The following is a 24,980-nucleotide window of genomic DNA, read 5'->3' on the forward strand; positions in this document are numbered from 1 at the left end:
TGTTCGGGTGCTCTAATTACTTGAGACTTCTAAACTCCAATGTGCTTATTAGAGTATCTCCAACCATTGGAATAAATCCATTGGACCCAAGTCGTAACATTCCTTTAAATATTCGTTACATTTTCACTACATTGAGAAATCTCCACATCATTCTCCAATCCCCACTTCCCACCACAAGCTAATCGATCCCCAATCAAAAGCTCTTTAACTCCTCATCAGCATTAGGCGCTTCTGGTCGCAATTCCCTGCCCGAACAGATGTTCTTGATGGCGCAACATGACGGAGTTATATTTTCCCGCGCACACATTGTCAGCTGGCCACGCATTGAGGTCCATCCTAGACAGCTGGAGAACCCATTGCTTCCCACCGTACTTGTGAAAACTTCCTGGAGCGCAAGTACAGTACCGGACCACGGGTACGGGTAGAAGGGATAGTGTAGAATGTTATTAAGCAAAGTGTAATTAATTAGCGATGCATGTTTACACGCCACCCCTTACAGCATCTTGACATCCTGGAAAGTTCGCCAAGCCCAAGAACAGCATATTCATACTCCGGGGGTCCCACTTTGGCAGTGAAATTAAAAACACACGCCAAGTGTGCTCGAGTTTCTTCTTCGAGCGCTGTAACCTCCGGTGCAACTTTACACACTGCCAACTGCGGAGCGGAGAAAGTAGTACGCCCGAACGCCTGGCCAAGGTACGTGCGAAAACAGAAAAAAAACAACAACACGAAACAGATTGATCCAGATGAAAGCCACAAGAGGAGTTGCAGCTGAACCTTGGCAGAGCAGACCCGACCCATGGAGTTAAAATCTAGTATTGCATCGGATCCCGGGCCAACCCTAGCCCGGGTGTGATATTGCTCATTCAACTACCGTTTTCTCCTCTCCCCCGTGTTGTTTTTTTTATGTTCCTTCTTTCGATTTTCCCTGCGCGGTGCGGCTCGGGAGCGTGAACCCGATACGCATCAGCATCGGGCCCTAGCCAGCGACTCACCCCGAGCGACTCACCTGCGCACGTCCGGTGAGGTTGGCTATACTCACCCGGTTCGCTTCTCACACTTTGCATGTCCGTTGCTCCGTTTCCTCTTTCTTCGGCTCGTGGTTTGTCTCTGTGTCGCTTCTCACCTCTTGCTTTCCGCTCCACTCCACCTTCCGTGCCGTTCGTTGGACGGCGTACTGTCTTTCCCTTTTCGCTTACTACTGCTTCGTCATAAAAGAAAGTTTGCTGCTCGGCGGTGGGGAGCGCAGATCGCAAGCCCACCTGTGCTCAGCCAAGGTGAAGAAAAGCTCAAGAAACCGGAATAAAGAGAGAGAGAGCGCGCGCTCCGTGCTGTAGCGGCGAAAAGGGAGCAACGCAGTGGTGGAGGTGGCGATATTCTCTCACTGTCAGCCGATTCGTATGCGTACCGATTCGATACGTTCAGTTGGCTTGAGCTAACGGATCACCTCTGCTCGGGAATGCCGCCGTAGCGCGCTGCTTCGGGAATCGGAAGTACGAACATGTTGGGGGAAAGCGAAGCAAGAGAGACAGAAAGAGAGGCTGAAAGAAGAAAAAACGCCTAACCTACAAACCGCGGAACAGGTACGTCGGGCACAGCGGTAGCTACCAGCTTTCAGTAGGTTTGCTACAGCGACTCCAGCAGGACGCATTCGCACAGCTCGTTCGGTACTGCGCAAGCGGACAGTACCACGCAGTAGTATCACGCAGGGATTGCGCGAACTAAGACTTGTTTTTAGTGCGAGCAGGGGATTTAAAAAATAATAATAATAAATTGGGTCCCGAATCACCCCGAAGTGCGAAGTGTGTCGTTCCAGACATTCCAAGGACATTGCTTGGATGTCACCGGTCAAGTAACTTTCTTTTCCTGCAGTATCCGGTTGCGGTTAGTGGTGTTAACTCGAGCCTTTGGAAAGTGATAGTGGGGACCAGGATCACGAGCGTCCTGCCGTGAGCGTGAGTGTGATCCTCACACGTACACTCACAGTCCTACACACACACACACACACGCACACAGTGTTATTAGTGTCAGTGTCAGAATTTGTTGTATGCAAATTTGAAAAGCTGAGCAGCGACTTGGTGGTGTTACCAGCTAGTGCATGTGGGTTACCGGAAGAAGCGAAAAGTGCAGAAGTGCATAACAGTGTGTTTGTGTGTGATTGATTGAGTGATTGAGATTTGCTACTAGTTGGTCGAGTGTCAAGGGTGGAGTGTGTTATGCTACAGGTGTAAAAGTTTAACCACGTACAGTCCCAGTGGAGTTCCCAACGTCGAGCCTAACCCAACGAACAGACGGGACTGCTTTTGCACAGGGCCAGAGGGTGTCCGACGGCTAACGGCTCAATATCTCTACAACCAACTGACTTCAACATCAACCAACCAATTCTTAACAAGCAACGCACCCTAGGTGAAGACATCAGGGGCGATCTGTTTTTTTTTTGTCGTAGAGTCTAAAGATCCTGCAAGCGAAGCCGTACTGTTGCTGTCGGTAACCTCAAAGGATCTCAGAGATCCTACAAAAAAAAACCCTTTCCCCGACGAGGACCCCGTCCCAACAGACAGACGACACAAAAATGCTTCGTTGCCAGCAGCGAAGGTACCGCGGGCAGATGGTGCTACTACTGCTCAGTTGCATCTTGCTTTCCTGCACATACGCCGATGAAGGTAAGTGTGACCGCCAGGAGTAAAAGTTTGCACCAGACGTGCTCCAGATGGGTCTCTCCGCAGAAACCCCGCACCATAAAGCGAAGCGGTTCAAGATATCTAGGTATCTGGAGCTCGGCAGCAAGCGCTGTGGATGCAACACGCAAACGCGCAGCAGGCGACGAACACGGGCAAAGCGCTCGGGCAAAAAGGGAATCGATGCAAGTCCCGTAAGCTCCTGGCAGTGGGATTGGAATAAAAAAAAAAACTGGCTAGGTGTAGTTCCTGTACCGTGTGTTCCACACTTCGCCGCACACCGCACTCGCCGCGGTGTACCGCGGGTACCGCTATAATTGAGGTAGCATGGTTCCAGTAACAGGTTGTACTGGTTTTGCGCTTGATCCATTCGCACCGGTCATTCAGTCATTCGGTGCAGGGGCGGTGTGGGGAATGGTGCATGCGAGAATGCGCACTAGAAACTAGCGCAACCATTCGGAATGGTACTTATCCCTGTTTTCTACTCCAAGGCCTTGACCTATATATGAATATATTGCTCCAGACTGTGTCGTGGCATCTTGGCTGCGCGTTGAACTAGAACCGTTCTGTTCAATGTTGCTCGCGCATCATCTTGACATCATCCAGGCCGCTGGCGCACACTTTCTATAACGGGGTTGAACTACGGCTCTGGAAGCAGACGAGAAAACAAGGGGGCGCATAACCGAATGCAGCGCTAATCGTGCTTGCTAAAAAACGAAATTAGTCCACTTTAGCAGAGGAGGTCAAACCCCAGGCCAAACGGGCTCTGCTATCAGGCGAAACGAATCGCTGAACAAACCAACCGGCAGCCAACAGGTGTAACTAATGCATCTTTACCCGAAACCCAACTACCTTCCGCGGCAGCCGTTATAAATTCATTAGCCACACATGTTATATCAATTTATTCCTTTTATTAACAGGCAATACATAATGCATCCGTTTGGTTTGTTTTCTTTTCCGGTTGTCGGTAGATTATCTGTAACCGACTTTCCCGTATGCTTCTTTCGAGTGATTTTTTGGAACAGTTTTATCTATTTATCCATCGCACATGATGTCGCTTAGAATGGAGTAGCCACACTGTCGCTTAGGGTACCTGTGATGATTCTGCCAACACTCGTGCGCTTTTGGCGTATTGCTTTAGAAGCGCTTCGGCTTAAGCGAAGCGTTACGTATGATAACCGCAGTTCGTTAACGGCGCTTGATAACGGTGTCGAGTCCGACAGCTCATTACTGTTGCTGCTAATCGGTTATCTTCATCACGTGCTCGCACGCACTGAATGTAATTTAATGACAAATTTTAATGCATTTTGTTTTGCTGTTTTATTTGCTTTCAGTCAAACGATCTTATTTTTGCTTGCGGCACTCACCTTGTTAAGATAGCTATTATGAGTTCCTGTTCGTTAATATGTGTAATTTGTTTCAAATAATAATAAAAAAAGTTATGTGCCTTTCTGGTAGAGCCAATTGGGTAGGCGATGGACATAACTCCTGATGTCTTCATGTAAATATAACGCAGCTTGCTGGCCATTTGCTATGGCAATTTCATGCATTTCCTAAGTAAAGTAAGCTGTAAGCTTACTGGACAACCCGATGACTCGAAATCAATTCGTGATGTAATATTCTGCCCGTGTTCCAATTGGAAAGCCATGGAAAGCCCACCGGGTGAAAGAAAACTGCATTGCATTTAGCAGAAACACACCCCGGTAGTTCCGCAACTCCAATCCAACAACCGTCATTTCAAATCCGCTGCCTTTATAATAATGTATTATGCGATTTGGAGCGCCGAATGTTTGATAGTGGCCTTTTGCCACTGCCTGCCCCGGGTTTCTTCCACTAATTTCTGTCGGCCCCGTTTGTGCGATACGGTTCGGCAGGCAATTTCACTTTGGTCCGCATTTTCCCGTAAGACACCTCCCCCCCCCCTCCCTCCTCCCGACCCCTGCCAGATGTTGTTGCGCTCAGCTGGATGGTTTTGGGAGATAGAAAAGGACAGCAAGAGAGAGAGAGAGAAAGAGAGAGAGCACACATACAAAAAACGGCTTCAAATTGGAAATAACTGTAATCCTACCGCAGGCGACGCTAATATACACTCTTTTGCGCGCACGCACACACACACATTCACATAAACACACCTTGCTAGTGCGGGGAAAAAGGGCACGTTAAACAGGTGGTTTACTGTCAGTTCATCCTGGGTTCTGCTTTAATTTCCATGACCAACGAGATAAACGGAAGAACGCGCGGCCAACTCTGCATACTCTGCTGAATGCGGAAAAGAGAATGTGTTCCTTGTTGTTTTTTTTTTTGTTTTGTTTTCGTGTTCCGGGGTGTAATAAAATTTTGTTCATTTCACACACACACACACACACACACACACACACACACACAGTTTTTGGTCAGCTTTTTTTTGGTTCCTTCTGGCAATCAACGGGGCGCCGGGGAAGCCCCGAAGGAATGGCGACTCGCTTGTTTCGCTTGCGAGCAAAAATACCTTGAAACGGAGGGATTACAGACGGTTCGCTAATTAATAGTTCATTGCCTACTGTTAATTTATCTTCTCACTCTCCCGCTTTGCTCTTTCTATGTTTGAGAAAAAGAAAGGAGATATAAATGAGAAATAACCAACGAAAAACAAAAAAAGCCCCAAGCCCCCGAGCCCGTAGCCGTACACGCTATGAATCAGTAAACCACAGGACTATTAAGGCTCGCCCGTACCGTAAAGCGTGGCGTCTTGCGAGGTTTCGCAACATTTACTACCCACAACCTGCACCGCCGCCAAGCTGTGGTTGCACCTTACGGATGCTTACGGTACATTGCGCGAACGACGGGGCCCTCCGACCGGGGATACGGCTGGTGTGCCCATTCGTTTCTGTGTCGACAAATGATTTGCTGTTGTGCCGTGTTTTCTTTTCGTTTTGTTTTGTTATTGTCATTAAAGTTGGCGAGTGCTGGGGTGCTTCTTGAATGGTTGTTGGCGGTTTGCAGTGATCGAGCTGGAAAGCTTGACTCGAATGCGGCAACGAGGCTTTCAAGAGGGGGAGCATGCAAATAGTACGGCGCGCTTTACTTTTCACGCAACAGTTGCAGCTGAATCAGTGCGTTGCCGCACCGACGATGGTACGTTTGACGATATATTGACATCAGCACAGTGGGTGAGGAAAACGCTTGAATTAGGGGCGGATTTTTGTGCGACAGTTCGTGTCAGGTTGATTGCAACTAACTGCATTGCTTGATGTAAGATGGGAGCTCTGTAATGATAAAACGCATTTGTTGATACATTTCACATCTTCGCAGATGTCTTGTCCAACAGGACAGCAATAGCATCTGAAGGTACTTTCGACAACTCCAGATATCAGACAAGAATATTACAGCAATTTTTGATAAATTCTGGGATTCATCAAGGTAACATCACTAGCCTATTCTGAAACATGCATAAATCTTATATCTCTGATGTTGTAGAGTCAATGGAGGTCCTGGAAGAATCTAATCTTAATTATATATTTTTACGCTTAAGGCTTGAGGAGAATTCATATATAGATGCTTAAATTCCAAAATTGTTGTTGAAATTCAAGAATTTCTTCGGATTAATAATTTTTGATTAGTCCGCTTTGCTGCTTTAGTTAGCATTTCCTTAGCTTGATTGCAGAAATGTTTGGAACTCAATCATGAACTCCCAATATTACACTCCTTAATGTTCAAATGGCTAGAGGAATAAAACCTGAACACTTTAAGACAGAGATGTCTGGCACTAGAGTTTCCAATGTTGATATTCTGCAAGCGTGGATACAGAGATGTCTCGAATTATATCGAGAGTTTCTAATTTTGCAATATCTTGAAGTTTATAGGTTGATGTCCTACATTATGATATACGTGTTCACGATTTCAATCTCCAGTATGTGCCTAGATCATCTATGCATGATCTTGTCAATTAAACGTAGAGAACGTTGATGTAGAGATATTCGGAACTCCAACATTATCGATGTATCATATAATAAGAGGCTTCAACTTCCAACGTGTTCGTAGATTCTAATGTTCACCTTGCATTGATGATAACATTATAACTGGATGTGCAAAACCTCTGGGATGTTGTATCGGAAAGCAAAGACAACTTGATGTCGTTTAAGCGTCGCTGTGATTGCTACTCTCTTGAGGTTGATGGTAAAATCATCAGTTGCGCAATTTCATTGATCTGAGGCTTTAAAGATCCCAAAAACGCCGTTTTCCAATTGAAACATTTGAATTCATACCGAGCATGTACCGACCAGGCTGCCTAGAAATTAAACCATTGACACTCTTCGACCGTTACACGCTTTCCCACGCAGTGCACCTTATCTTTGCGATTAAGTTTCCCCGCACTGTCTCAGGTAACTCACACAAGAAGATGGAAGGGAAGAAGAAAAAAACACATCTATCCAAGCGTACCCTTCAGCTGGCAGTCATCTTCGCAGCAAACGTCTCACTACTTTGTAGTCACCTTCCAAAAACATGACACCACACATGCTCTTTAATGGGAGTAGAACAGCATGCAAAAAACCAAACCGGACCCTCTGTTTTGTTTTGCACCCCAGCTATCCAGTATCCAGTTACAATTGCACACACACACACACAAACACGCAGCGAACTGGATGCTCCTGGCACACACGCAGTCGCCTTTGCATGGGGAGGAGGCGCCTTTTTCGCTTGCTTTCCCTACGTTCCCAGGATTGAATGCAAATATTGTAGCTTTCCCTGCTTTCACGTTCCACTGTCTTTCGTGCGAAGTGAGAGAGAAAGAGAGAGAGAGAAAAAAAAGAGACAGAGAGAAACGGAGAGTTCCTGGTAGATCATGTAAAACCATTCAAAGATACTTTCACATTCTCCGCGGTATGTGTAAGTGCGCGTCGTCGCGCTGGTGAACTCGCGTCGCGCACCGAGACCGGCCTGCCGACCGCAAAGGGGTTACGATTCAAGTTCAACTCGCCTCCCGCTCCCCGCTGCCATTAGAGAAGCTGGAATGCTGTTTTTGCTCGCTGCTTTCTTTGCCCCCGCGCTGTTTTGATTGCTCTTTGGGTGGATATTGTCGCTGTTGCTGCCGTTGTTGTGGTTGTTTCATCCCTCCTTCGCTGCGCAATGTGCCCCTTTACCTTCTTCTATTGTGTTTCTCTCTCTCTCTCTCTCTCTCTCTCTCTCTCTCTTCTCTGTCCCTTACTTCCCGTTCTTTTGCATCTTTCGCGCGCTGCTGAGATTTTGTTGCTACGGCTTGAACTTTTTCAAAACCACAGCGTGCTTTTCCCCTTTACTGTGCCGTTCTCGGCGAACCCACTCTCACTTTCCGGCGTGTGACTTTTTACCTTTCTGCTTTACCTTTGCCTTACCTTCCATACCTCTTGCGAGGGGGGAGGGTGGTGAGGGTTTCAACCCTGTAATTGATCGCTTGGCTCCATCTTCTGCCGTGGCTGCTGCTGGATTTTTCCCTCTGCTTTCCACTTTATTCACTTTTCCTTTTGTATCTCTACGTGTGTGTGTGTGTGCCTGTTGGAAACAATGGGAACCACCTTTGGGAGGTTTTGGATGGGGTGGGAGGGAAGGGAGACCGGCGGAAGGGAAGGAAGAGCGCACCATTACGACACTAAAGTGCCAATATCACTTTCACAGACAGTTGGCATCGGCATCGGCCTACCGGTGGGTACCGGAGTTTCCCATACACACTCACTGGCGCACCCAGTGGGTTGGGGAATTTTGCCGCCCAAATTCCCTTCACCCTACCCCTTGGGGGGGGGGCACAAACAAGCGCGCACTGTATCATTGTCATTTTTTTTCCCTCCTTCATCTCTTTTGCTTTCTTTTGCTTTCCCGGCAAACTGCGAACCATTGTTGTGGTTCCGCGCAAGTTGGAAAGTCGAAAAGCGCAAGAAAATCGGCGTGTTTTTAGTGCGGCGGTTTGTTGGGCACACCTACTCGTTAGTTGGAGTTAGTTGTTGCTCCCTTTTTTTCTGTTGCTTGTTTTTTTTTTATTTTGCTTTTTGCGCAACCCCGTGAGAGTGATGACACGCGCTTGGCGGGGGAGAGGGGGGCGGGGGGGGGGGGGCGGGAGCTTGATTGGGGCAGGTTAAGCATTCCAGCAGTTCGTTCGCTAATCGTGTTAGGGCGCATATTCTGCTGCTGCGCCACCGTTTTCCGCCTGTGAGCAGCGTGCGTCCATTTCCCATGCTAAGCGTGGTGGCGGCGCAGGTTTGGTGTAATTGATTTGTTTTCTCTGTGTGTGTGTGTGTGTGTGTGTGTGTGTGTGTGTGTGTGTGTGTGTGTGTGTGTGTGTGTGTGCGAGTGAGCATCAAACAAGGTCTATTAAAGCAGACAGCATTAAGATTTAATGCAGTGGGGAATAATCATTTTTTTATTTCCATTTTCCTAACATCGTCCCAACTCGTCAGCAGTGCCCCAAAGCCACAGCCGTGGTTGGCAAACCGTCCAAACCTCCCATTATCGGTCCCTCCTCTCCCCTGGGTTGCTTTATTGGGCAGGAAATGAAATGAACAAATAAACCAACGAGCCAACAACAAAAAAAAAACGAGCACCAATATAGGGTGGAATCGTTGACGTTAAAAAGACAAAATGTTTGGCCAAACTCACTTTCACCCGCAGAATGACAGGCCGAAACGCAAACAAAACGGACGGAGTCCTCCGGTGTCCTCAGTGGAAAGCGAAAGTGAATTGCACCCATCGCCCATTTTTTGGGAAAGGCCCCTCGCTCATCTCATCTCAACGGCCCGGGACAAACCGGGCCTTTGCACACGTCCGAAAGTGGCCCTACCCTTTGTGTGCGCTGTACTTTGTCTGTACAAATAGTGCCTCAAACTGCTCAATGCGCACAGGGCAGTGGTGCCGCAGACGACACACTTCCTGTTCGGAGGGGGTGTTTTTTTTTTTTTGTTTCCTTCGTTGGCTCTGGGAGGACCTCTGTTTGTGTTGGCTCTTGTGCCCACACATGAAGTGTCTATTGGATTGCAGTTGGATTGTGCTGTGTGTTTGCCCGAAGTTTGAAGTATAAACATCGGACCACTCCAGGCACCGTTTGTTATGACACCCAGCTCATCTAGATTGATGATACAGTTGGGGATGATTTACACTCCCTTTCGCACTGTAACTGTCAAAAACCAGCCCAAAACCGCTCATCAAATCAAGCCCAATCAAAGCCTGCTGTTGGTTGTGGTGAAGCAGCGGGGAAGGCCTTTAATCAACATCTGCTTCACAACAACAAAAAAGCAGACCATTCCCTAATTCGAAGCGCAACGCAACCATTCAGACAAGCTCCAACCGAGATTCCAACGCTTGAGTGCTGCTCGATCATCACCCCATCAACATCCTCATCACTCCCAAACCCAAGAACAGGTTTTGGACCGGGCCTGGGTGGCTCTCACTCCGCTTTCACAAACAAGATCACAAACTTCTGGGCCCGGCCCGCGTCGTGCGCTCGCAGTGCGCGCCGTCCGTGCGTGTGGTCAGCGCGATGTCCCGTCCTTCCCAGCCCGGGTTGCGCGGTGCGCCTCCCCGCAACATTTGATTGGGCCCCCCGGTAAGCCGGATTTCCACCTGATCGGTTGGATTCGCTCCAAAAGGGGAGGGAAATAAAAAATAATAACAATAATATTTAAAAAAAAACACACACACCGCCTCGATCTCGATCGCGGTGTGCGTTTGGAAGAACGACAGCATCGTCTTGTGGTATGTAGGTCACACACACACACACACACACACACACTCCCTGCTAAGGAGCGTGGAATTGTTGATTTGACTGCTGGCCGGCTGTAATCTCGGCGGTGCGATGCAGTTCCAGTGTGGATTTCTTCTTCGGATGCGCTCGATCCGGCTGCTGCGCTTTGCTTTGGTGCGCTGGAATGCCTGCTTGGCGTGAAATATTTCACAAGTGGATGATCGCCGATTTATTAGCTTTTTCTTTTTTTCGGGCGGTAGTAATAGACGTAACGGACAATGCAATGATCAAGCGACAGGGGAAGAACGATGGTACGGCAAACAACTGTTACTGGGTGCACACGCCGGGATGGAACGGTACATTGTGGGTAACGGTGCTAGCAAACAAACAAAAAACGTAAAAACACACCATAGGAAGATGAACAGCTCGTACGTTTCAACCTGCTGCGAGAGGAGCGTCTAATTAGTGGATTATTTTCATCGATACGCTACCATCCGCGTTGCTATTCTCTCTAAACCTGCTACACTGCATGCAATGCGGGAGTTTGCTCCTCTATTTGCTCGCACCGAAAAAGGCGACCAATGCTGAGTGCAAGATGCAACGTCCTGCTTTGTGTTAGGTTAATTTTAAGCTATAATTCCAGCAGCACCTGCTAACATAAACGTTTGCCCCTGCTTACCATTCCAGAGGAAAACTTCACATCGGCCAGCCTGGTGGCCGGTACCGGACCGGTCGCATCGTCCAAGGGCTGCCCCTTCCCGGGCGTACCGGCCCACGGGAGCGTCATCTTCTCCGACGACTCGCTGGCCAACAACACGGTGGCCACGTACTACTGCGAGCGGGGCTTCGAGCTGCTCGGACCGTCCCGGCGCGCCTGCATCGACAGCCAGTGGATCCCGGAGGGTATTCCATTCTGCGGTAAGTCACCCTCACTCTTTCTTTTGCGCCTTGGGCATATTGCACGCAACAATAATAGCAACACATGATTGCCACTGTTGCAGGTAGCGTATCTGTGTGTAGCACCGAGTGAAAACAGAGCACTATTTTACAACTAATTCCCATTTCCTTTTGCCAAACAAACGCCACAAGACGCAAACCATTCATGGTGAAGACAATTTTCGTTCGCTACTTTCGCCTTCGTTGGCGCGGGTGGGAAGCAAACCCCTGAGCGAGCCTCCCAAGCCAGCAAATGGGGGGGGGGGGGGAAGGGGCAACGGTCGACGGCACTGGTACACAGGGCAAATGTACGCGCGCGACTAACAGAAACAGAACAAAAGAAGGCCACACTTTCTTTTTTGTTCGCTACTTCTTGCTCGCTCGCTCGCTCGCTCCCTTACGGTCGGCGGTGCCAGCGCCCTAGCGAACTTTGAGAGTGTATGTGTGTGTGTGTGTGTTTTCTTTCCGTTTTCGAATGGCTACCCCCACACACACATACGTACACAATCGAAACGGAGAAGAAGTAATATGCGAGAGAAACGTTACTAATAAAAAAAGGGGGGTTCGTCGCTTAAACCGCAAGACGACTTGGCAGGTTGGAAAGTTGACGATGTCTCCAAGAATTTCTCCACTTTACACGCAAGCGTCATTAAGCGAACCGTGTCTCCGTGTGTGTGTGTGTGTCTGCTATCTGCTAGCCAGTGTCAATAGTGGCAGCAAACGGGTCCCCGGGGCCTGACCGACTCACTGACTGATGATGATGATGACGACGACGACCACGCCGATGATGTCTTTCGATGAGGAGTCGGCAGCGTCTGCGTGTGTGCTAAATTTGTCGCGCTTTCTTTCGCTTTCACCATACCGCATTCTTTGCACGGTGGTCGCTCGCATACAAGCGCGCACGAGCGAACGAACAATGTCACGGTGACGGCATCGGGCGCGGGCGCGCTCCAGCTAAGCAGAGTGCCGCTGATCCGGACACGTTTTAGATTTGCCCAGCCCTAAGTGCCCCTAATGGTTTTACAAGGGGCCAGTGCCTGTGCTCCGTGAAAATGGAGGAGTTACGGAGCGGTGCGATTGAAATGTCACACTCGCTCCAACGTCTCCAACAATGTGGCTCTGCCACAGCGTTGTTTGCCGCAGCATCATCCACCGACCAATTGCTTGTATAACACCAATTTCACACCCCAGTTCTTGAGAGCCCCCCCCCCCTCGCCAAGGAAAAGCCAGGAAAATCCCATCCTTCCGCATGGGGCGGAATTATGCCCCTATTAGATCAGCCGCAGCAAACGGCAAGTGCTCTCGGGGCTGGATAATTGATTTTCGTTTCCTCCCTCCCCCTTATTTTCATTTGATTACGACTGCCCTCGCGCAACTGTAACAACAAACGTCCGCCCAAAGCAGCGCGCACCCGGCCGGGGCCACGGAGGCGCACGGGAAATTAACGGCATCTAGTTTGCTTTGCGCTAGATTCAGCCCGGAGCCGCAGCAAGCGGAGCCGCACGCCGCGGATGAATGATTACTAATTTGTTTCTGCTGCCGCACTCGGGCGGGCAGTTTTCGGGGCCGGGCCCCGGTACAGTACACCACTCCCCACTTAACACCTTACGATGCCGAAACGATGGTTATGATTTCCCTTCTTCCGCGCGCAGGGCTGCAGGGGTCGGATTCGGACCGACACAAAGCGGCTGCTCAAATAGCACCGTTAAACATGAGATTCACGCGGGAGAGCAACGAGATTCACAGAAGCAAGTTTGCTTCCAATGCCGTGGCGCACACCTGGCGCGAGCGCACACACACACACACGCGGGCGCGGATGAGGCACCGGCTGCCAACGGCCTGCCAAATGATGCCATTTCTCCCCATTTTTGGGCAGGTCCCGTACGCCCCGATCCCGACTCGGTGGCCGACTTCGGCAATTATCGGTGGGGCTTCCCGGGGGGGGGGGGGGGGTGGGGGGGGGGGGGGGGGGGGGGGCTGGTGAGCATAATTAATGGATAATAGTGGCGGGGGGATACACCAGCACGCACTGCTGGTTCATCAAAATTGCTTCATTTTTCGGCGCTCGGTGCTGAGCCTGATAAAAATGGGGCTGCGCGCGCAGGGACCAGTGCACAGGTGGAGCACGTTCGCCGGTCCAGAACTGTGCCGAGAAATGCCGCGGCAAGTCGTTGGAATTCGGTGGTGGTCCTCGCGATCGTGACGCTCACGTACAGCGCTAATGAACGCGGTCCGGCAAAGGCTCAACTCCTCCAGCTAATCCACTTCAGCAGCGCACTGATTCTTCAGGCTGAGCCTGACAGACCTGTGGACCGCATGCCACGTCAAAGCGGATCACTGTTTACCATTTACTATCATTATCAACTCATTTATCATCCCTATCAAAACGGTCGGATCGGTGGCTTCGGCTGGCATGCCATATCCAGTTAGGCGCTGCTATGAGCGCAACCTGCTGCAGGTTACAGCGGGGCGAAACGGGTCAATTGACCTCCAAAGTGGTAAAGCTTTTTATTCCTTCCCTTCTTTCCCTTCCAAAAAAAAAAAAACAACATATCCGTAATCGGTCCTACTTGCTATCGCCCCGATTCGCGGCCGGCCCTAATTGAGACGCATCGAAATTGAATTCCAGCAGAGGGTTTCGGGCGTTCCGAGACGAGTCCGATGTTTGCGCCTGACCTACTTGCTGCCTTTTAAAAAGGGGGAAACAATAGCAACCTTTTAAAGCAAACGGTACCGGCAGTGGCGTTGAAATCGATTGAAAATGAATTGGGACGACTTAAGAGATAAACATTTCCGCGGCCCACGGCTTTTTGAGGCATTGGAAATATTAGGTTTGCTTTGTAGGAAACATACCCCTTTCGGGTCTGGGGTTGTACAGATGACCCTTCCACTGTTGTGCGGGAACTCCAGGAGATATGCGATGTGCCTGATGTATGCGTACAGTTGTAATCTCTTGAAGATTAATTGTTTCTCCAAGATGAACATTTTCAACAGTACCGTTATATTCTATACATTTTTCGTTTCTTCCAAGATACATGTCTCCCTAAGGTGAATATTCTCTAAGTGTGTAGAGTGTGATTTGGACATCTCGAATCTCACAGATTGATTTTTGCATGGCAGTTCACATCTATTTGACGGTTAAATGAGGCCATATTTCAACAGATGATACGTTTGGAACACATGGATATTCTATCACATTGATTTATTTTATCTAAATTTCATCTCTACGCTCTAGCTCTCTTAAAGATTCACCTCACAAAGACTTCATTGTAATTCCCAATCTGACTTATTACATTGTAGCTAAAATCATAATTTTCAATCAAAAGTACTCATACATCAGACGAATACTGTAAGGATCCCAAGCTTTTTGAAAATTTAGGAGTCTGGTTCGAGGAATCTGGAATTTAGGAGTCTGGTTCAAGGGACCTATACTTCGATATCTCTTATCTGTGTGAGGTGTTTTTTTTTACTAAAGAATTGCAATAATTCTCAGAATTCACCATTCAATCTCTACAGACAACTCTCCGAATTTGCTACTAACAGTCCTACAAAGACCCAAGTCTCAATAGCACTGTATCTCGAGGGCAGTTTGAAAAAGATACATCCCAAGACATCAATGTTCTTCTGATCTACTAAACCATGCTCTCACACGCTCCTTCCACCCAACAGTGCTAAACGTAGCGGCGGGTAAGGCGCCGATGCAGATCTCGACCGAGGCGTCGGGCATTCCGCAGAAAGCTATCGACGGTTCGACGTCCGCCTTCTTCTCGCCGGACACCTGCTCACTGACGAAGCCGGAGCGCGTCCCATGGTGGTACGTCAACCTGCTGGAACCGTACATGGTGCAGCTGGTGCGACTGGACTTTGGCAAGTCTTGCTGTGGTAAGTATCCTCTTCCTCCTCTAGATCGATCGCCACTGGTCACAAACGGGTCTGCCCTCTGTCCCTAGGTAAGGGCAAGCCCGCCACCATCGTCGTGCGCGTCGGCAACAACCGGCCAGATCTGGGCACGAACCCGATCTGCAACCGGTTCACCGGTTCGCTCGAGGAAGGCCAGCCCCTATTCCTGCCCTGCAACCCGCCGATGCCGGGCGCATTCGTGTCCGTCCACCTGGAGACGAACGCACCGAGCCAGCTGTCCATCTGCGAGGCGTTCGTGTACACCGACCAGGCGCTACCGATCGAGCGGTGCCCCGCCTTCCGCGACCAGCCGCCCGGTGCGTCCGCATCGTACAACGGCAAGTGTTACATCTTCTACAGCCGCCAGCCGGCCACGCTGCGGGACGCGCTCGCCTTCTGTCGGGCGCGCGGCGGCACCCTGATCAACGAGAGCAACCCGGCCCTGCAGGGCTTCATCAGCTGGGAGCTGTGGAGACGGCACCGCAGCGACACCTCGTCCCAGTACTGGATGGGAGCGGTGCGGGACGCCCAGGACCGCAACACCTGGAAGTGGATCGGCGGCGAGGAGGTGTCGGTATCGTTCTGGAATCTGCCCGGCGGCGACGAGGACTGCGCGCGGTACGACGGCTCCAAGGGATGGCTCTGGAGCGACACCAACTGTAACACGCAGCTCAACTTCATCTGCCAACATCGTGAGTATAGAGTGGATGCAGATACCGGCAGGGATGTGGCCAGCTCTTCAATCGCGATGTGTGTTTGATTTCCAGAGCCGAAGGCTTGTGGACGACCTGAACAGCCGCCGAACTCGACGATGATTGCGCCGAAAGGGTTCGATGTCGGTGCGGTGGTCGAGTACAGCTGCGACGAGGGTCATCTGCTGGTTGGTCCGAAGCAGCGCACCTGTCTGGAGACTGGCTTCTACAACGAGTTCCCGCCTGTATGCAAATGTACGTAGCACGTGCTCTCCGCTGTCTTCTTGTAGACTCGCCGCTCTAATGCCTTGTTCCCTTTCCTTCCCTTCCAGACATTGAGTGTGGACTGCCCGCCTCTATACCGCACGGATACTACGACCTCGTCAACGGCACGGTCGGCTACCTCAGCACAGTCATGTACCGGTGCGCCGAGGGCTACGAGATGGTTGGTCGCGCCGTACTGATCTGCGACATCGACGAGCGCTGGAATGGGCCGCCACCACGCTGCGAGCTGATCGAGTGCGATCCACTGCCGACCCTCTTCCCGAACGGTGTGATCGTGTCCACCAACCAGACGGTGTACGGTACGCGCGCCGAGGTCCACTGCAACCGTGGCTTCGTGCCAGACAGCGAACCCGAGATCGTATGCACTGCGTCGGGCCAGTGGAGCCATCCACTGCCCAAGTGCGTCCCCGACCAGAGCGCCGGCCCAGCGACGGTCCGACCGAGTGCCGCGTCCACCACACCGGCCTCTTCCCGTGCACCCCCGGTGCTGATCGTGTCACCTACCACACCCGCCTCGATCGGTGGCATTCCTTCGCGCGCACGGCAGCCTACCGGAGGACGACGACCGGGCAGCACGGTGCGCTATCCGACCCAGGCGCCACCCGCGAGCAGCACCGTCTCGGCGGCCGAGTCGACCACCGCTTCGATCGTGATCAACATGGCCGGCCCGACGACGGCACAGCCGAGCCGCACGACCAGCACCACCGAGTCGCCGCTTTTCAGCATCGAGATCGATGACGGTACGGATGACGACTATCTGCCACACGGCGGCCCCAACCGGAAGCACACGGACCGGGACGAAAACGACGAGGACGCCGACGACGACTACTACTACCGCAACAAGCCGAACCTGCACGGCGGCTACCGGCCGAACGCAGGCACTGATTACGATGACGACAACGACGACGCTCACGACCATCACGCAAACGAACCGACCTTTGACGATAACTTTGACAGCCTCGAGGGCTTCTTCATCGGCACTAACGAAGATTACTCTCTTCCACCCCCTCCTCCCCCTCCACCATCAGAAGTGCGCCCCGGATCGAAGGGCGAGGAAGCGGGACGCCCGTACCGGCCGCAGCAACCGTCCGTCGTGATACTGTCCAAGGAGCCAGGATCGTCCTCCTCTTCCTCCTCCTCCTCCTCCTCCTCTTCCGTCTCGAAACCTGCCTCTCCCAAGCCCGCCGTCTACGAGCCGAGCAGCCCGCCGGCAGTGGTAAGCGTAACGCCGCAGGTGCAGACGCACCGACCGCAGGTAACTGGCACGACCGGGCGTCGTCCGAGCACGACCACGACGACACGCGGCCGCCATCCAGCCCACGAGCAGGACATACTGCTGTCGCACCACCCGCAGGACAACGAGATCCCCGGCAGCGTCAACATCCGGCAGGACCAGTCGCCCAAGGTGAACGTACCGTTCGCGGTGAACAACGTGGACGATCTGGTGCCGGCGGACGGCAGCAGCGGCAGCAATGGCGGCACCGACGGGCTCATCACCAGCTTTGGCGGTGCGGGTGGCAGCAGTGGCGCAGGAGGACTGGGCGGGGCGGGCGGTTCGGCAGCCGGCGACCGGAAGGAGTCGAAGAACGCGAAGCTGAACCTGGGCGCGATCGTGGCGCTCGGTGCGTTCGGTGGGTTCGTCTTCCTGGCCGCCGTCATCACGACCATCGTGATCGTCGTACGAAGGTGATTAACCGTGACTGCAAAACCCACTCATACACACAGTAACACACGCCAGCAGCAGAGCAAGCCAGACACACACACACACATACCTACACACCACACAACGCTTGCATATAGCTCTTCTGTTTGCGCTTAGATGTGCTCTTGCCGTGTTCACAACTTCACTTCCGTCAAGCCACACGCTAACAATAGGTAGGGACGTACTAGCTCGCACACTGCTCTCACACACTCAAGCTTACATGACGCTCAACTGAACATCAAAATAGACCGGATCGACTCGCATGCTTGCAGAACAAAGGGAACGTATGTGCATACTGACACTCTGCCTATCCGTTGCAGACTTGTAGATCTCACAAACACTCACACACACATAGCACAGATAAAGAAGGTATTCAGAAAGCGACGCTACACTTCACCTTACACCATCTGTCCAATTTGAGCTACTTTCGGCGTTACGATCGCATTCAGAGGACCTAGAGAGTACCAGAAACGCTTTAAATTCGCTCAGTTACTTTTTTATTTGTTAGGTCTGACAGAACAAACGTTTTTGAAGTGATCATAAACAATTGCTACCAAAAAAAACTGCAGATTTCATACACTCCAGGACGACTGTTACTACCTCTACATAATTTCTCTCTATTTATAAGGGGGCATTTATAAAGCATCCATTGCACCACTAGAATTAGTTATTATTAGAAGAAGCTAGTTAGTTATCTCCCAGTAGTGGCTTTAGTTACCTAGTGCGCTTCCTTTGTCCTCTAGCACATCCCAAATCCAACTTCGGTGATGGTACTTAACGTATCGTTTGCTTATTAGTCTAGCCTAGTACATTAAGCTATTTAACCTTCTTGCTTGTTTTTAGACAAATTAGATGTAGATTTTAGTTGCGGAACAGGTTACGGTTGCTGACTATTCATACGCTGTGGGGATTTTTTCTCTGTAGCTTGCGGTGTACTGTGAAGTCGTGTAACACTTTATAGGCACTACTTTAGGTGCTAGTTTTTTTTTTAGGTATTAGGCAAACACTCCTCTAAAATCGGACCATTTTCACCTGATTGTCGCTTACCACTGGCACCGGACCGTGTATTGCCCCGACGAACGCTTGATGCGTTTTCACACACCTGCATGAGCACAGCTACTTTTTCTTGGGCGTTTGTGTTTATCCAACACATGTGAAATAACTCCACCAATACGTGTAACGCTTTAAATCGAGAAGCTGTCACCACCAGTGACTGTAACTTGAGCAGAGCAAAGCAAAAAAAAAACATCATGTATACACACACTGCCTGTGACTAGCTTCGCCGCTTAGCCAGTAGTTCGCTGGAGCCTTTTATCGCATCCCAATGATTATGTTTTTCTTTTCTTTTTCCATGGTTTTCCATCTTCCGTATTCCCAACAAAAAAAAACAAACAAACAAACAAACAAAACTAAACATTTTACAATGAACATCGTGCAAATGAACGAATTCAACGATATTTGTGGTTCTAGAATGAACACAATATACACGACAGCTAGAGTGCACAAAAAGAACACATTCTCCTACTCCTAAACGGAAACGCATGCTTTCCGACCGCAGGCAACACGGCTTGCAACGCGTTTCCGCCTCCCCCGGTTTCCGCTTTGTTTATCTCTAAGTAGCAGCGTAGTAGTATAATATTTATTGCGTGGGTTAATGGAAAGGTTTTGTAAAACGTTTAAGACTTAACATGCATCAGGGGGTAAGCAGTATAATTCAGATTCAGGCAGCAGTGTGCTGCGAGACTAAAACAGCAATACAGTAGCGTAGGTGTAGTACTAATGATATCGCTCTAATATCCCCCAGAAACACACACAAAAACTAATGCCAAATCATGATTTGGATATGTGTGTGTGTGTGTATGTTTGAAAGATCAATCGCAATGCACTGAATGTCACGGTGACAGATTCGTAGCCAGATGATCCGGACACTAACTGAACAACTGTCACTCTCTGAGTGTTGGCATGTCTCTTAGTGTCTATCGGTTTGGAGATATGCTGAAGCCGTCGTCGGCTTTCAATGAGTAACCGCAGTGTTGGGCAGCCGGCTCCTTTTGTAGTCGGTCGTGTGGCATTTGTGTTGGAGCTTGCTTTATGTTTTGTTTATTGTTTGGAGGATAGTAGATGTAATCGACCGAACTCGTCCGCAAGAGATCGCTCGCAACGATAAGTATTTGTACGTGATTAAGCTTAAGCAATGCAAACTTGAAATAATATACAGTAACATCATCTAGATATTCTAGAGATATCTTAATCAAATGATAGAATTTGAAAGGTAAAGCTCCGAATGGTTAGGTTTTGTTGCGCTTCTTGGCTACGAGAACGCGAGGCTGAAGTTCGGCTGGTGAAATGGACGCACCTGGAGCCGCGACGGGAGGCAAGGAGAATGTGCCGGTGATGGTGTGGTTGTGGTTGTGTTTTTTGGTGCGTATCCTCCCTCCCCCCCTCCCTCTCTTTCCCCCCACATTCCCCATTTATTAGTTATCGCTGCCACCGGGAACAAAGCAGTGACGATAGTTCTAAGCCGCCCTAGCGGTTGGGTTACACATCTGGCCTGGGTTTGCCCTCTCGTGCTGTTAAACGGCACCATGTCGCAGGATGCCCCAAACGTCTACCCAAACGACACAATCAAAATAGTGTACTGTCACCACACAAGCACAAGGACAACAGTAAATGAAAAACTAAGAACAACACGTGCGTAAACCTGCATACACCACTGGGCCTCGACACGGAGCATCGAGCATGATTTGGAGACATTGGTTGGAGCGAGACTTTAGAGCCGAGGAAGCCGGTACACATACACATTGCGGTTCAGCCGATCGATGGACTGATGGACAGCTGACCGGAAGTGGTGCGATTCTCAACGACGACGGGCTACGACTTTTGGCTGTGGGGTTGGGATGGGTGCGGTAGTGGTAGTGCAGACACGTGTTTGGGGTTGGTAGTAATAGTAGTGGTTCCTTCCTGCCGTCAGCCGCGGGATGGAGACGGTGGATAACTGGACAGTCCCCGCCGAGCCGTTCGTCTACGTGTGTGTGTGTGTGTGTGTGTGTATGTGTGTTGCAGACTCAAAAACCTCACCGCATGCAATGGCGGCCCTCTGACTGAAAATGACCGACCAATGGCTCGTACTTCGTGTACTATTTCTAGCTATTCTCTTAACGACTTCTACTGTTACTGCAACTATTACTACTGCTATTGTATTACTACTACTACTGCTATTTATGCTACTACTACTACTATTATTACTACCGCTACTACCTGCTGCTGCAACCCCAGTACTATAATGCTACCACAAGTAACAATCACCTGCTACTAAAAACCAAACAACAACAAACAACTACTACAAAATCCATCACTGCAAGAAGTGCCATAACCACTAGCAAAATAGAAACAACAACAAAAAAACACACACACACAAAATGCCCGAAACAAAAGGCAGAAATGGTCTGGATAGCGCCACGCAAACACGCAACACACACAAAACTTCTGGTGGCCGAAAGTAGTGCCCAGTTGGTCGCACAGGAAACCAAACTGAATCATCCAGAAACACCGTGCGGTAACGCGCCAACCCAAAACCCCAAACTAACGTACTACTACCACTACTACTACAACTACTACTTATTCACCAACATCCAACCCCCACCATACAATACCAAAAACAAAAACAACCAAGCGACAGGTCATAGAGTCCCGTAAATGTAAGAGCTCATTATTTTGTCATTTTCTGTGTTTTTGGCTATTTATCGCTTAGCTATTAGTTACACCGTTTCTTTTCTAACCTGTTACAACACATACACATGCGCGCGTTCTGTGATTAATCTTACCAATCCGATTGGAGCAACTCCGTGCGAACTCCAGCGAAAAGCCAACGCGTTTGCCAGCGATTTTCTTCCATCCTTGTTTGCTTCTTTATTTTTAGTACAATAGATGTGATCTATCCCTTCTCCCCACCTTCCTACCCTTCCACCATCACCACCAAAATCACTATCGCCATACACACCACGGCCAGTGGTTCACTTTCCCGCAACCAAACAGGTCAAACATGGCTACCGCACGGCCACACATTAGCAGCTTCGCTACGTTCGTTCCTTGCTCCGTCCCTTATGCTTGAATACACCATGCAGACACTTTTGTTCACATGTGTATGTGCGTGTGTGTGTGTGTGTGTGTGTGTGTGTGTGTATTTGCACTCTCTCTCTGTCCTCTGTTTTCTATGTGTACGTGTATGTCTTTGTGCCGTAACGGCTGTACTACTAATAATCTCTCACAAAGAGTTGCCGTCTTTTGTTAGTACACGTATGTTATTTTTCGTTTGATCGTTGTTGTTCTATTTTGGTATCCTGCTACTAATAGTTTCAGTAGAGTAGTGTGCATGGTATTGCTAAGAGATTGGTTTAGACATTTTAAGCGTAGGGACATACAGAGTAACATCCAAAACAAAACAAGCACTAACCTCAAAATGAAATTTAGAAACTGCGCTCTCAGCTTTCATTCTGGAGCTGTATTTGTACGTAACAGGCTTTTTGTTGTTGCGGTAGTAGCATAGAATAACAAACGCTAGCGTGATTCGGTACTGGTCAAAGTTAACTGTGTTAATTAAAAAAATACTTTTTTACTCTCTAGTTACGTGCATCCGACTGCCTTGGGTGAAAGGAACATTTTTGGGATCACACATATACACACACGTTAAAAAAAAAACAAGGAACTGCGTCCAACACTACTCAGTAATAGCTTTTAATTCAAGAGTACTTAGTATCTAGTAGGTTTGGGTTCATTGTTGTAGCCCTTTCCCTGTCTCTTTTATACCGCCGAAGCTGCTAAACCTGGCAAGCGTAAAGTTGTAGCGAATCTGGTAGACAGTACTCCACTGTTAGTATCTCCTCATCACGTCAAACAGTTCAAAAGTCCCGTTTAATAAGATTATGTCTATGCTTGCAAAAAAGGATGGTTAGAAAAGCGTTCGCAACGTTCGCACTGGCGTACCCACAGAACCGATCGCTAAAGCAAAATCCAACTCCCCCTAACAGCTTTCTAAAGCCTTCAGCTGTCAGATCTGTTAGTTTCAACACCTTCAACACCTATACACGCACCAATTTCATAGCGAAACACTTCCGAGTTCACTGTTTTATACCTGCGCGATTGCCGAACTGTCACTTACGTCTTCTCTTTCTCTTTCTCTTCCATTCTGCCCGCTCTTTCCGGTTCACTTTCCCTTTTTCTCTCTCTCGCTCCTCTCTCCCGGCCTTCCTTACGTCTTTTCCGTCTAATCCGGGCAGGAATCGCACCTCCAACCAGCACTATCGGCACCGGGCCTCGCCGGACTGCAACACGGTTGCGTCCTTCTCCAGCTCGAGCTCCGAGTCGCGCAACGGCCTCAACCGCTACTACCGGCAGGCGTGGGAGAACCTGCACGAGTCCGCCTCCAAAAGCCACAACAACCATTCCGGGCTGAAGCGCAAGGAAACGATGGACGCACCGGTGAATCGGTCCCGGTCGCGGGAAAACCTCGACGTCAGCCGGCCGCGCGATCTGGACAGGTACGGAAGCCACAGCCACCACCGACGCCCCATTGCGTGGACACTAACCGCAACATGTGCGTATTGGTTTGCTTTGTTGTTTGACAGATCCCGGGAGAACCTGTCGTCGGCCCGGAGCCGCGACTACGGTCGGGACAGTATGGCGCTGCGCGACGGCTCCGAGATGGTCGTGTCGGACGTGTGCGTGAAGGGCGAGAAGAAGCGGCACCATCACCATCACCACAAGAGCAGCCACCGGAACGATTTCCGCGAGCCGAACATCCTCGGCAGCGGCAATGGACGGCGCGAGCATCGCCATTACTGACGCGGTAGAATGATCATCACCATCCGGATCGATGGCAGTGCGCAGCGCCGCCACGACGCCGACAGTCTCAGGCCGATTCGCGATATCTAGGAGGATGCATGAAGGAAGGGGGGGGGGCGGGGTGATGGTGGCAGGAGGGGGGGAGTCAGGCAGGCAAAGCAATATCGGGTTGCGGGAGGTGTTTTTGTTTATGTTTTTTTTTTTTTAAGTAGACTTCGCTGTGGCGACGAAGCGAATGGGTATTATTTTCTCATTCCCAACCAGTTAGAACGTAGAACCGGTGACGCTGAGCCAAGCTCAGCAAAGGAATGCAATGGGAAGGGGGAATGATGGGGGGGGGGGGGGGTCAAGAAAGAGACACGACGGAAAGGTAGAAGCAAGCGAGTATTAGCCAAGCATAGTGAAAGGGGGCTTGACACATAACCACAACTTTTGTTTTGTTCTATTTTAAGTAAGCGTATAACAGCGTATAACAACCGGTTACTAGGAGCTACTACCACAGTCAACATTAATTACTAAGGTTGTCTCCGAACGTGTTTGGACACTATGCTGTTTCCCCCCTCCCAAACAACACCACACACTTGTTTGGTTTGGTTGTTTTTTTAGAGCGTGTACTTGGAGGACGTAGAGCGACAACAGCGTAGCACGTGTTTGGGGGCACTAATGGTGTGCGTGTGTACTAACCAGTCCAGAGTCCAGCGGAGACCGCTTGTAGAGCTTGTAGTTAGTGTTAGCGCTGTCATTCGTTAATTTTACACGGTGGATGGTAAAAAAACAAAAACAAAAAACAAAACAATGGCCGCGGCGGCAGCGATTTAACGAAACAGCGCTGCGCGCCAGTATCAGAGCGTTATCTTGTAATTAAACAACAACCTAGTATCACGAATTTATCGGATAACTGTAGTAGAGCTATTGTATATGAAAGATAGTATTTTTCAACACCCCCCCGATCCTTCCTTTATCCTTCATTTGTTTTGCTCCTTATCCTGTTCCTTAAACGTAACTGATTGAAGCCATTTTGACCACGCCTAGTGTAGTAGACGGGCGTTTACTGACACTCCCTAGACGCGGTTGACATGCTTTCCATCAATCTGTTGATAAACAAAAGCGCTCCTATTTTGTTAGAACAATGTACTGCTCTCCCCGTTCCTATTGGTCCATCCTATCTCTCTCTCTCTCTCTCTCTCTCTCTCTCTCTCTCTCTCTCTGTATCCTCCAATATCTGTATGTAAATACACTACACGCTGACTACCAACTAC

The 24,980-nt window shown here is 49.8% G+C and overlaps 1 protein-coding gene across 2 annotated transcripts; it reads left to right on the forward strand.

The window, feature by feature from the left end:
* Positions 1–1,550: 1,550 nt before the first annotated feature.
* On the forward strand, positions 1,551–23,832 carry LOC1272144 (uncharacterized). Of its 2 annotated transcripts, XM_061644279.1 has the most exons (9): positions 1,556–2,663; positions 11,053–11,283; positions 14,971–15,183; positions 15,252–15,893; positions 15,969–16,148; positions 16,226–16,918; positions 17,207–17,864; positions 23,157–23,417; positions 23,505–23,832. In XM_061644279.1, the coding sequence occupies exons 1-9, from the start codon at positions 2,573–2,575 to the stop codon at positions 23,719–23,721; spliced, it is 3,186 nt and encodes a 1,061-aa protein (XP_061500263.1). In that variant the 5' UTR covers positions 1,556–2,572; the 3' UTR covers positions 23,722–23,832. The 2 variants fall into 2 exon arrangements, with proteins under 2 accessions (XP_061500257.1, XP_061500263.1); XM_061644273.1 differs by having other exon boundaries at positions 1,551–2,663; positions 16,226–17,864.
* The last annotated feature ends 1,148 nt before the right edge of the window (positions 23,833–24,980 follow it).

This window comes from Anopheles gambiae, chromosome X (assembly GCF_943734735.2).
Source record: "Anopheles gambiae chromosome X, idAnoGambNW_F1_1, whole genome shotgun sequence".
Taxonomy (NCBI): Eukaryota; Metazoa; Arthropoda; class Insecta; order Diptera; family Culicidae; genus Anopheles; species Anopheles gambiae.